Source organism: Pan paniscus, chromosome 6 (genome assembly GCF_029289425.2).
Source record: "Pan paniscus chromosome 6, NHGRI_mPanPan1-v2.0_pri, whole genome shotgun sequence".
Classification (NCBI taxonomy): Eukaryota; Metazoa; Chordata; class Mammalia; order Primates; family Hominidae; genus Pan; species Pan paniscus.
This window is the reverse complement of record NC_073255.2, coordinates 169,614,274-169,627,034: the sequence shown is the minus strand read 5'-3', so window position 1 is coordinate 169,627,034 and position 12,761 is coordinate 169,614,274. Positions and strand designations below refer to the sequence as shown.

General features: G+C 42.5%; 1 protein-coding gene across 2 annotated transcripts in view; it reads left to right on the top strand.

Annotated features, from left to right (window-relative positions):
• Positions 1–10,966, top strand: part of CHCHD3 (coiled-coil-helix-coiled-coil-helix domain containing 3) — a 298,477-nt gene extending 287,511 nt beyond the window's left edge. For both annotated transcript variants that reach the window (XM_003813458.6, XM_003813459.6), the window contains one exon: positions 10,176–10,966. In XM_003813458.6, coding sequence (XP_003813506.1) covers positions 10,176–10,199 — 24 coding nt within the window. In that variant the 3' untranslated portion in view covers positions 10,200–10,966. The remainder of the gene's footprint in view (positions 1–10,175) is intronic.
• Positions 10,967–12,761: the final 1,795 nt, after the last annotated feature.

Genomic DNA, 12,761 nt, shown 5'->3' with positions numbered 1-12,761 from the left:
TTATGTACTTTAGAAAGCTAATGATAAACCCTGAAGCAAATTATCAATTCTGGCAGGTCACATAATTGCCTATCATTTAACCAATTTAACAGTTGGATATAGGTTGTTCTGAGAGGCGGAAATTGTTGGAAACGTTGATTCCTTCTGCTGACAAACTCCATAGATTTGACCTTCTAACCCAACTAAATCTAGTGTTTAAGTTACACAGCATGCCTTTCTGCAGTCTAATTTGCTGTAGTTATAATAATATCACTTGGTGTAAAATTTTTATACTCTACAAATATCCGACGGGAGGGTTAGTATTGTCTGGATAGCTGGAAAATAACAGTAACATTAGTGGAAAGAATATAATCAAGATTTATTAAAAGCCTATGTTGTCCTCAAAAGCCTAGTGGCTGGCAGCTTTTTTCTGTTTCTTGCTTGTAGCTGCACTTGTATAACTCTTAGTAGTATGCCAGGGATCCTTTTCATTAAAGGTCTTTGGTACAGGTAATGTTGCTAATGTTAAGTTAGTACATTTTATTTGTCGAAAACAGCCTCTGATATGCTGTTAATAAACCCCAGCCTTCAATATGAATATGAACTGAAGGACTTGAGACTTGTAGGTTGATTCATGGATTTTTCTAACTTGATAATAGTGCCTTATTGAGGTGGTGGTCAGTGGAAAAGAGTGGTTGTGACAAAGTGTATGTTTCAGTGCTGGTCTCTAACATATGTGCCTGTTTGTACCATGTGATTTGTAACATTACCACAGTGGCAGCTGCAGGGGCATTGGGAGTGCTGACCCCATCCTGCCTGTCTGGGTTGTGTTGAATTATCTACATATAGTCTTGTGACATCAATGGTATATATTTATAGGATAAAGCAAAGTTAACTTGTGACAAAAACAAATACGCCACATGGCGCGATAGCGAGTTTGAATCTGGCAGACCTGAGTTTGTACCCTGTCCTTTTACTAGCTCTGTGACCCTGGGGCTTGAGTTTTCTCATCTGTAAATTGGGGTAATGTTGTGAGGATTATCTTTATATAAAGTATTCAGTAAATCTTATTTTTCCCCTTCTTTCCTCAGTTGCATTATTGTGCTGAAATTTACTAAACAGGTCAGCCAAAAGCATCAAATTATTATTAATGATTTCAAAAGAGACCCTCTTTTTTCCCCCTCACTCTCCAATCTTTTATGTTCAGCTAGTATGTTTGGAGTATCTATTGTTTTTGTGGCTCTTATATTCAGTTATTAGGAGGTGTATAATACAAGTTAATAATAAAAAGATAGAAGCCCTCAAACCTTTTTTCCTGAGATGGGCAACATTGAAATGGACGAGAACCAAGAAGCTACACCACCTTACATTTCGGCAGTAGTTAGGATTGCAAGGTCATTTCACATCCATTCTTTTACTTGTTTTTTTATGACAACCTGAGATGTAAATAGAGATGGTTTTATTTTCACCATTTTCCAGTTGAGAGCATTGAAACTCAGGGAAGTCACAATAGTGAATTTAACAGCTAGACCAAGATGTACCTTGCCATAAAAACAAAAAATTTCAAAATACATAAGTGGCATTTGGTTTTTGAGTGGGTAAGTTTGTGAAGGGGCATCCATCCATCATCCACTAATACAGAAATAAGGCAGTAAGGGAAAGTGAGAGCGAAAGCGATAAAGGGAGGACACAGAACGTGGAAGATCTAATGAGCGGGGGACAGAGTCTGAAGGTCACACATGGGGAGTGGGTTGATGAAGCCCGTGATGAAAGGGGCAACTTGGCACTGGCCCATTTTAAGATCGTGCCACAGTGGCCAGAAGGAGCTTCTATCAGTGTTTCATGAGCAGTTACTTTCCCTCCAATACCAGGTTGTCCTTTTGCTCCTTGTGAATTTAGGCTAACCTCATGACCCCAGCTGTGCCCCTGTTGAGACTCCGGCAAGATACGTGGTCCCGACTGCCTATTTTAGCAGTTCCTCATGGGCCAACTTCTTACATTTTCTTCTTATATTTCCTGTTAAATCCAGAGAACAAGCTGGACATGCTAAACATGGAAAATACTATACATGACAACAAGCCATTAGGCAGTGTTGTCCATATCTGACACAGTGCAGGGGTTTCCCCCATGGAATAATTCCAATGGCTAAGTCCACTCCACTTTTAAATAACTCATAAGATTGGCCTTTCACGGGTTCCCTGGGGCATTGTTCTAGAGACTAATAGGTTTTACTGTTAGGAAAATTTCCAGATATTCCTTAGCCTTACTCTTCCTCTCTGCTTATTTATCCACTTATTCATATCAGTGTTTCTTCAGCTGTTCTTCAACAATTTCTCATGGGTTGACACGAGACATTTAGGCTATTATTTCTTGTGTATTAAGTTATGTGCTCTTCATGAGGGTAAAGAGATATTAAATAGCTCTAATTATTATTTCTAAGACTTAAAAGCTACCAGCTGGCTGGCTGTATGAGATACAGCATTTACAAAGGAAGGAGCACATCGATTGATACATAGTCCTGTGTCTTTTGTTTCTCATATCTGCTTAGCCTCATAACTTTCTCAAGCTCAGCAAGATTGGATTACCTCTTCTTACCTTTGATACCTGGTTCCCATTCTATCTTGCTACACCTACCTAAGGTAGGAGAGGTGCTGCTTGTACCAAATAGGTCATGTCTCTTCATCTGAGCGTGCCTATGAACAGGCATGCTTATGCACACCACCTACCTTACAGGAGAAATGGAAAGGAGCGGGAATGAGAAGCCAATAGTATTTGCTCATGGGTAGACCAAACTGTGCCCAAGTTCTGTTTTTTAAAAAAGGGGAAGGGTGTCGAAAGGGTTTGCTGTCAGATCTGCATTACGTCTGGGACCATTCCCTGGGACTTACCACCTCTCTACTATTTACTTGTAGAATTGGGCTGCATTGGGAGTCGCTAGTCTAAGCATTTCAGCTTTTTCCCAGCCCTGCTGCTATTGACAGAAAAATGCAGAAGCTGGCTGGACCCTTATGGCACATTTTGTGTTCACTGGGAGGGTGGGGTTTATAGGAAATACTGCTGCTGCAATCCTAATCTAATTATAGTGACTTGAGCTTCAGTTGCTTTGATAAACTGAAGGTTTGAACCAGGTGATCCATGAGGCCCATCTAGCTCTGTTATTCTATTCTGCTTTCAAGTATATAGAGCAAAAGATGGTGTGCATAAGCATGCCTGTTCATAGACGCACTCAGATGAAGAGACATGGCCTATTTGGTACAAGCAGCACCTCTCCTTTTGAGACCTCCAGTATTTGTGCCTTCGCCTCTTAAATTTTGCTGTCCACCTTAAACGTTCATTCAAGAAGAACACTTGCATTTCTGATTGGTCTGCTGCTGCCTGGCCTCCCACTGCTACGTACCCTTTCTTTGAGGTTCACACTCCTGACAGCCCTGGGGAAGCCAAGGTGGCAGAAAGAACTGGGAGGGAATAGAAACAGTTTCACAGTTTCTCCAAAGTCAGTGAAGTGAAAAACAGCTGTCTCTGCACTGGCTGGCAGAATGTACCCTGCCGGCTAATAAAGGCCATTAGAAAATGCAGGCTCCCTCCAGCCAGCCGTAAGCCTCCCCTGGATCGTGATGCCTTTCATACTGTGAAGTACCATGGGAAGTGTGACTCTGAAGACAGAGCAGGAAGCCAGGAACCTGGAGCCTGTCAACCAAGGGCAAACTGGGACCAGAGGCAAGGACCAACCCCAGGAGATGCCCAAGGGACAGAGGTCAGTGTGGGACCTGCAGTTAGATGATGAGTCTGTCAGGGGTTCCCCAAACCATAGCAGAAGTTTCAGTCAGTAAGCAGGCAGTGGGACAGTAGCCACGCAAACAGTTAGTTCAGCTCACAATAAGGACATCTTGTAAATGAGACAGCCCCACCTCAGACCTACATGCTTCCTGCTGATCTCTTTGGAGAGATCAGAAAGGAACCTGGCCACAGTGAGGAACTTGGGGTCAGGACCCAGTAAATGAGGCTAGATCCTAATGTGACAGCTCTCCAACTTAAGGCTAGTGCACCCCGTTGTCTCGTTTCTAAAATATCATTGACATCTCCAGTATTTGGTTGGCTTCCTAAGTCAAAGCCTCAAGATCAGTGCATATGGAGGAATTTGCCCTGGCACAATTTCTGTCCACCTTCTGAAGGACAATTTCATCTCCCCGGTGAACTGTATTTATATTAGACCAGGATTCTGCTCCTAAGTCTGTGACATATTTTGAGTATGAAGGGGTCCTGAAAACATAGTAGTAGCTTTTGCTTAAAAATCAAGGTTCTTGAAAGAAAAACCTATTGCCAGAGCAAGCTGTATGTTATCATTGTTTTCAGATGAACTCTACATTAGATGCAAATGATTTAATAGACTTATAGGCTGTTGGAGCTAAAAGGACCCTAGAGATCATGTAACCCAACCTCATTTTTTTCATGTGCAAAAATTAGCTTCCAGAGAATTTAAATGATCTGTAGAAGGGCAGAACCCAGGCCAAACAGCCCACTCTTAAATTCAAAACCAGGGTATTTTTCCTGTCGTGTCAGATCTCAGATGTGGGTGAGCATCAGAATCCCCTGAGGGGTTTGCTTAAAATGTACCCACCCAATCCCCATCCCTGGAGATTCTGATTCAGAAGGTCTGGGGTGAGGCCTGGGCATCTGAACTTTGACCAAATTTCCCAGGAGACTCTGTACCCAAAGTTTGAAAACCATTGCTCTTAGAGCCCATTGGCCTGAATTGCATTAAAAGTCTTTGACCTTTCAGAGGTCCTGCCAAGTCCTTGTTTTCCATCTTTTGGGAGATGGGGAGCTATCACTCCCTACAGGTCAAAGCTACCTGGCAGAGGTCTCATCAGACCAACCCTAGGAATGAATCTTTAGCCTTAAGAACAAGTTGGAAGATGACGTGGGAATCGGATGGAAGCCTTGAAAAGAGATCCCCTTCCCCTCTTCTCTTGCTCCCATTGAAACAGTAGGTGACCCCAGTCCCCTGGCTAGCTCACAGCTGTGACCAGACCCTCCCTTGGTTCTACTGCTCCCAGTCACCCTGCTTCCCTCACCGACCCACATCAGGGTCCCCCCGATGTACACGGTGGCCACTTTCAGAGAGCACGAAGATAATCAAGAAGGTTAACTTTCTGGGAAGCCCTCCAGGAGCATGTTTTTATTGTGTTCGAAAGCTGCTTTATCATTATCGCTTGATGACATTTATTAATTGCCCAGCTGGGATGCTGGTCACAGGGTGACTGACACGTGGGTATTTCATAATAGATTTCCCATTTTTTTGGTAGGGCAGCCCTTTGAATTTAGAGTCAGATCAAAGCAAACAAAATTCCAAACTTTAAATTTCCTATCCCAACCTCTTCCATCATAGGAATCCTTTTCTAAACCACTTTCTGAGAGTAATCGTTGCTTCGTGACATTTTCTCTTTTTTTAAATCTGAGTTTGATAGAAGAAATACTACCATGGTAATAGATTTTCATTTTTCTTAATAGGTATTTCTTTTCTCGTGGTCGTCCTTCAATTAGAACTGCAGTATGTTAGTGTTTTGTCTGTTATTGCAGCCAGCTGTATAAACAGTTAATTACTTGTAACTTAATTTGAATATTATACAGAGCATTTGTCATAGAAGATATAAAACAAGATCCAGGCAGAAAAAAGTTAACTTCTATTTCCTCCAAAGCAGGAGGAACAAAGAACAAACAGCTCTTGCTGCAGGGGAATAGACACATATTGAAAACAAAATAAGTGATCTAATCAGATTTCCAGGTAGTGAAGAACAGTACTTGGTGCACAGGCAAAACTTGCTTTGTGCTTCCCATAAATTCAATTTATAGATGACTTTTCCGTCCTGTCTCATGCACAGTCTTCTCATTCTGGCTTTTTCCTCATCGAAGCTCCAGTGTCTCCCACTCCCCACTTTTCCTGACCCTCCTTAGTAAAACTCGTGTCTTAAGACCAGGTCTGTGCCAGGACACATCGCCAGTTTCATTTTTCCTTGGTTAGGTAAACCTTCCTGCTTCTCTATCCAGCTTTATGAGGCCTGAAGTCTTGGTGAGGCGCTGGGTAAGCTCATCCAGAGACAAGCACCCTGAGTGGTATCTTAAAAAACAAACCGCTTTTCTTCTCTTCATGATAATTGGTTAGCAACCCAGGGTTGCCATCATTTCTCTTAAATTATCAACACAACCAGTAGCTGGCATGCTGCTATGATAGTCAACCCTTCCAAGAAAGCCGTGATTCAAAAATCAGTTGATGAGATTACTGCTTAACAGAAATATTTGAGGCAAGTGGTTAGGATGGTTAGTAAGGTTTTAATAAGCGGAAATGACACGCAATCTCAGGTCTCCAGGGGTGCTGTTCTTATTTGTGAGCTGCCGGTTGTTCTTCAGTGGCTGGAATGAGAAAAAGACTTGGGAAAAGAGCAGTGTTCATGCCTGAACCACTCTCTTCTTTTGGTGATTTACCCAGCTGTTTATAAAAGGAGTTTCTGCAGGCCCAGATACGTGAATGATGAGCAAAAGCAAGGAATTTCTTTCTCCACATTAAAATTAAGTGTTAGCAGTTCCTTAAATGAAGGAAGCAATTTTTTATAACTTGCAAAGCTTCTCCCTCATTCTTTAGGGAATTTCCTATGTTAATTTATGCAGTGTTAAATTTATGCAGCATTGAAATTCAGCCCAACAGCAGTACTTACGGAACCAATACAGAGACAGTAGAACCTATAAGGTGAAAGCTGAATAACACAGACCCCACCAGACCTACGGATCCCTCCAGCCAAAAGCCCTGAGTTCTGAGTTGGAGCAGGTTTTGTCGCATAGCTGGAATATAATAATAACCCAAAATGTTTGACAGATGAATTCATCTTTTTTAAAAATCCAGCCTGCCATTGTGTTTGTTAATTTCCCTGATAGAATTGAGATGGTTTTGTACCACCCCTGCCACCCTTTGGTAGCAAGTGAGTGCAGTTTGACGAAATGTTTATAGATCAGCCCTGGTGCTTTTCTGTGGTGGTCCCACATGTCTTCAAGGAGTCACCACAAATCAGCTGAACCACTGTGCTATCTTGGAGGATTAGAATTTTAATACATGTGACGGTATTTTGTGAATGTGGCTAAAGGGGTTATTAAAATGTTACTTCTTTTAGTGTCTTTATGTGAGACTGGCCTGCTCATCCTCAGACCAGCCAGGCCCCATCTTGTCTCTTTCTGAAAGAGAGCCTAACATTCTTAGCATGATACGATTTGGCTGAAAAATTACCCATCTATATTTGGTTGAGGTTGCAGAGAGAATAGTAAAAACAATCTCTAGACTCGTGAAAACACTCTTTAACTGTTGCTTTCCTTAAGTTGTGGCAGCTGCAGATTATTTTGCAATATTTGAACGGAGGTACATTGTTATGTGGTTATCCTTGTAACCCTAAGCCCAAAATTGTAGAGAGGGGTACAGCTATGTAGTCTTGACCAGGCAGATGACAACTCAAAGCTCCCATCAGTGTGTTGAAGAAAGCAGTGAATCTGTAACCCCCCCAAATGCAAATGGCTAAGTGGCATCATTCATAAAGAGATCACTTTCTCTAGTAACTGAATTCTCTTAGATAGGCTCAGTATAGATCTGCTTGATAACTGGCTTCCATTTTGTATTTAATAAAGCATGATGTAGTGAGGTTGTCTATATATCTGGAATTTATAGAACTTATCATCTATGTAATTGGAGAGACTCACACAGATCAATTCATAAGCAGGTGAGCATAGCTGAGATGCTGTGACGCTGTGACACTGCCAGGTGGTGTCTCTTACATGGTGGGTGCTCAGCGTGTTATTTTCCCAGCGAACATGGGGCTGGTGCCTCACATTCCAGTATGAGTTCTTACAGGACAACTCTCTGCTGAGCAGAATCTTCCACTGCACCTACTTTGTTTTTCCTGTTTTCCCTAAATGCATCTAGCTTTTCTAATTTACCTCCTGTATGACAGAATCATTGTTTTTCTCACCACTATGTGTGTTATGTCTAAGTTTGTCTGCCTTTATATCTGTTCTTTTGTGCCCTATGACATAGACTTCTTAGAAACCTATAATGATGAACACTTTAGGATAATCCATCCACCCTTTGCTCCTATGACCCAATACACCATCTTGTTTGACTTCTACTCTTTCTGTTCTGTCTCCTTAATTTCAATCATTTTTAAATTTTTGACCCTAAATTGTTGTGTCTAGAGACCTTTGACCTCAGAGGGCCTACAGCGTCCTTCTAGACATTTCCATTTTGGATGTCTCACCCAAAATTGCCTCACAAGCCCAAAATTTAAGTCATCCTCCTCCTTCCCAGGCTCCCACTGACTTCCCTGTTTCTCTTGGTGGCCCCATCACTGTCCTTGTCACCAAGGATCCTCCCATACCTTGGGTGTCACCATCTCCCTTTTTCTTCCCATGTAGCTCTAGTTCTTGTTTCCACCTTTGTCTGGTTTCTAATCTGCCTCCTCCTTGGGCTTCCTGCCTGCAGACTCCCCTCTGTTGGATCCATCACGCTGAGGATGTCAGGTTAACATTCCTAAATGCCATTCTCCTATGTAAAAGCATTCCTCCATGTTTTCTGTGGCTAGCAGGACATGTCTCAGCCTGGCGTCTGTCCTGGGCCCTCTTTCCACCCTTTCTCTTGGTCAGTCCTGAGCGTGTACCCTTTCTTCCAGCTAGGCCTCTCCCCTCAGGATTCTGTGTGTGCCAGGCTTGTTCCCCTGCTGAATCCTGGCCACCGCTTTCTCCCCTCACTCCTCCCAGTCCCACCCCAGTCCTCCACCTGGATTCTCTCCATGGTGGAAGGTCCTTGGAGAAGCCTTCCCTGCTCGCTCCAGCTACAGGCTTGCCCTCTGAACCAGGCAGAACCATTCCTCTTGTGAACTGTGACCATCTCTGGAAGGGGACACAGAAACTGGGAAACAGAAGGAAGGAAAAAAATTACTTTCTACCAGATACTATTTGGTTCCTATTAAATGTTATGCTGTTTACACAATAAATTTTAGCATGTATTTAGCAAATAAATAAAAATTAGCAAATTATTACCTTTTATTATTCCTGAATTTTCCACAGGTGTATGTATTAGTTTCCCCAATGCACTAAACTGAGTGCAGTGCTACCTGGTAGGAGCTCAATGGAGAGATGGCTGGAAGGGTGCGGGTTGGCGGGAGGCAGGTGGGAATGGATAAACTAGAGGCAACCTCGGCCTCACCTTGCCTCTCTGAGTGGTTGCAAAACTAGAGGGGAAAGTATCACTTTTTTCTTCTTAAAGACCTCTAAAAATGAAGGCAGTATACCCCCATTTCAGCTGGTTATAGAGTTCTCATCTGATAGTTAAGAATTCTTCCTATCTACATCCTCATCTCCCAAATAAATAACTAAATAGAATGTAGGAACCATTTCTGCAATCTGGAAATAGGTAGCAATCTGTGTAGCTCTGTCCAGCCTCATGAACACATGAACATCTGCGTTCTCCCTCTCTGGGAAGGAATCTTGTGTTTCTCTAATGAAGAGATTCCCTCTCAGAGCCTTTGGAGTTGGGGTTTGATCCCTGCACTGCCTTGGCCATAGCTTTCCCCCAGTCACTGCATCCATCAGCCATGCTCCCAACATTTCCAAATGCCCCTACCAGGAGCACTTTTGCTTTCTATTTGAGACCGCAAAGACTGTTGCCCAGGCTGGAGTACAGTGGCATGATCATGGCTCACTGCACCCTCTGCCTCCCAGGCTCAAGGGATTCTCCCACCTCAGCGTCTCGAGTAACTGAGACTACAGGCACACACCACCATGCCCAGCTAATGTTTTTGTTTTTGGTAGAGATTGGGTTTCACTGTGTTGCCCAGGCTGATTTCAAGCTTCTGGGCTCAAGTGATCTGCCCACCTTGGCCTCCCAAAGTGCTAGGATTACAGGCGTGAGCTACTGCGCCCGGCCTTGTTGGGGTTTTCAACCCATGTGGTGGTGAGAGGGGTCATTTAGAGATCATATTGATAAAGCAATGGTGTTGATTAAAGGAGCAATATTTTGAGAACAGGAAGCATATGCCTTGTTTTCTGTGTTTTTAAAATTAGATATTTGAAAAGCAACACAAATCATACTAAATAGTTAGTGCCATTTATTTTTTGTCCTCTCCTGGTGGTAAAACTTACTCTTTCTGTTTTTCTTGCAGAGCATGCTTGAGAAGGGAGGATAAAAACTTTCAGAATGAGCAAAACACCATCAACGTTAATTCCAGAGATGGAACATTTTTTTTCCTAGTGAGAAAACAACCCATTTGAAGAGAAGACCACTAATGAGAAGACCACTAAAGAGAGACATCAAGAATGGATTCAGCAGAATCATTTCACGTTTTGAACAGCAGCAATTTGAAGGGCCAAAGCCTTGATCAGGGATCAGTCATTAAAGGACACTCTTCAGTATTAGTAAACCCTCTTATGATGATTAAAAGAGAAGGGCAGCCCTCTCCACCTTTTGGTACTTTCTATTCAACTTCCACTGACCATAAAATGTTTCTCTTCTGAACAAGCCCTATCATTTGGTGAATCTCCACCCTAACAAAGTAGGATTGGGTTGGGGGCTAAATTAATTGGAGTGGGGCGAGGAGAGAGCCAGAAAACATAGATCTGGGGGCAGCAGTGCTGGGTGGAGAGAGCCAGAAAACAGATCTGGAGGCACCAGTGCAGGATGGAATTGTCTAGGCTGTGGCATGTTGGTTTTGTCTTTCTTTTCTCCTTTGATTATGTAAGAGCTATTTCATTATAACTTATTATGGTGATTATACAGGCAAGAAGACAAAAAGGAGAGAAAATGTACCTCTTCTACTGGAATAATGTTTATGATTACAAGTGAGATAAGGTATTTTTATCAATATGAAGGCAACCTTGGCTGATATAACCTCTGTAGTGAATACTCACATCTTTACTTCACTCACTATCAATAATAAATATATTTTCTGACAAAGACTGGCATTGTAGCTCCTCACACATTCCTTTGGCTGGGTTAGATGGCTGTGCTTATGGGAATTGAGCTGATTTATATTGTTAATAATTTGCATTTGTGCTGTACCTTTCCTCTCAAAGGCTCCAGAGCATTTCATGGAGCCTCCGACAGGCAAGTGATGCTTATAACTTGCCTATCAGGTAAGTAGAATTCAGGAAGATCTTTACAAATTGTGTGAACCTTCCTTTCTTTGGGATGACTTAAGTCATCCTGCCTGGGGCAAGAACTAGATTAGATAACCTTGGTTAGGACCTTATGACCCTGCAATACTAAAAAACGTTTAAAGAAAATAATTCAACCATTAGTTTTTTTTTTCCTCTTTCCAATTTTTCAAAACTTCCTGATTATAACTCTCCTTTATTTATTTATTTATTTATTTATTTAACCATGATTGGTGCTTCAACCCTGGAGTTGAGTGAGTTGGAAATAAGTAGTCACACTGAAGCTAAATGAGAAGGTTCTTTTGGGACATAGGAGTACCAGTGCTCTGTGATATCCTTTAAGTGTCTTTTGTCATGTAGGATTTTTATTTTATTACGAAGCAAGTGAATTTAGCAAAATACAGGTTCTGTATTCTTAATCTGTGTTCAAATTCTGGCTCTGCTGTGGAATTCAACCAAGTCAACCAATACTTCTTCAACTGCAAAAAGGGGGCAAATGGAAGAACTAATTTTTAGGCTTACAGTGAAGAGTCCAAATGCTGACTCACCGCATACGTTTGGTCAGACCCAGTAAATGCTGGCTTGTGTGATGATTCAGTAAACTGGCATTTGGCGTTGGGGGCATAGAACGTATTCACATGCCCAAGTACCTTTTATTTAAAAGTTGGATGTACTCGTGATGGAACAGTCTCAGCCAACGCATGTGAGTGTAACTGCAGCTGCTTATTCATTCAGGTTCCCCGGGCGATGGCTCCCTCCGAGTGACATGTTCATAGACACTTGGGGACACACCTGCTGGCCTAATGTTGATTCTGAGCAACACTAGAGGCTCTCCTGCCATAATTACTGATATCCTCTGTGATGACTGCTTCATGGAGGTTTTTTTGTTTGGGTTTTTTTGTTTTGTTTTGTTTTGTGGGAGGCTTTCAGGTTTCTTTTTTAATGGTCTGAAAGAAGCTGAGTTTATTTCAGTGTGAATAAGGATTCACTGGTAACTTGAGGAGCAGCACATTTTGATGCTGTCAGGGTGGCATCCAGGTAGCTGCCTGAGAGAAATGGAAAAACCTGAGAGACACAAAAACAAATGTTTACATGGCGACTTGCTCTAGTGTTTGCAAATCAGCTAACTCACAAATTCCCTCCTATACTGTTTTGTTTTGCAATTGAGAGCCAAGCGCTTGGCACATCCCAGGCTGCCAGTCTTGCCTCTGGCAGGCAAATGCAGCGCTGTACAGTCAGGCGTCTAAAGTGGGCGAAATCCAGGGGAAGGGGGGTTGGTTCATCAGGCCGCCCCTCCCAGCATTGCTTATTAATTTATCATTCTGATAAGCATGGTAGGTGCAAGACAAAAGCCAGCGCTTTGGGGAAATAAAAGGATGAAATGATGCCTTTCTCTCCATCCTTGGAGAGCTCCCTGCTGATGGCATCACAGCTCTGCCAGGTCACAGTAGCTTTCCAGACCACTGCTTGGGAAGAGTGTTGTGATTTATATGAGGCTGTGGAGTGGTACATTCCAATCAGTTTCTCACTTAAGTAGAATGCACCTTCAGCCACAGTAGCTTAGCTCATGAAGCCGAGAAGAATAAAGTGTCTTG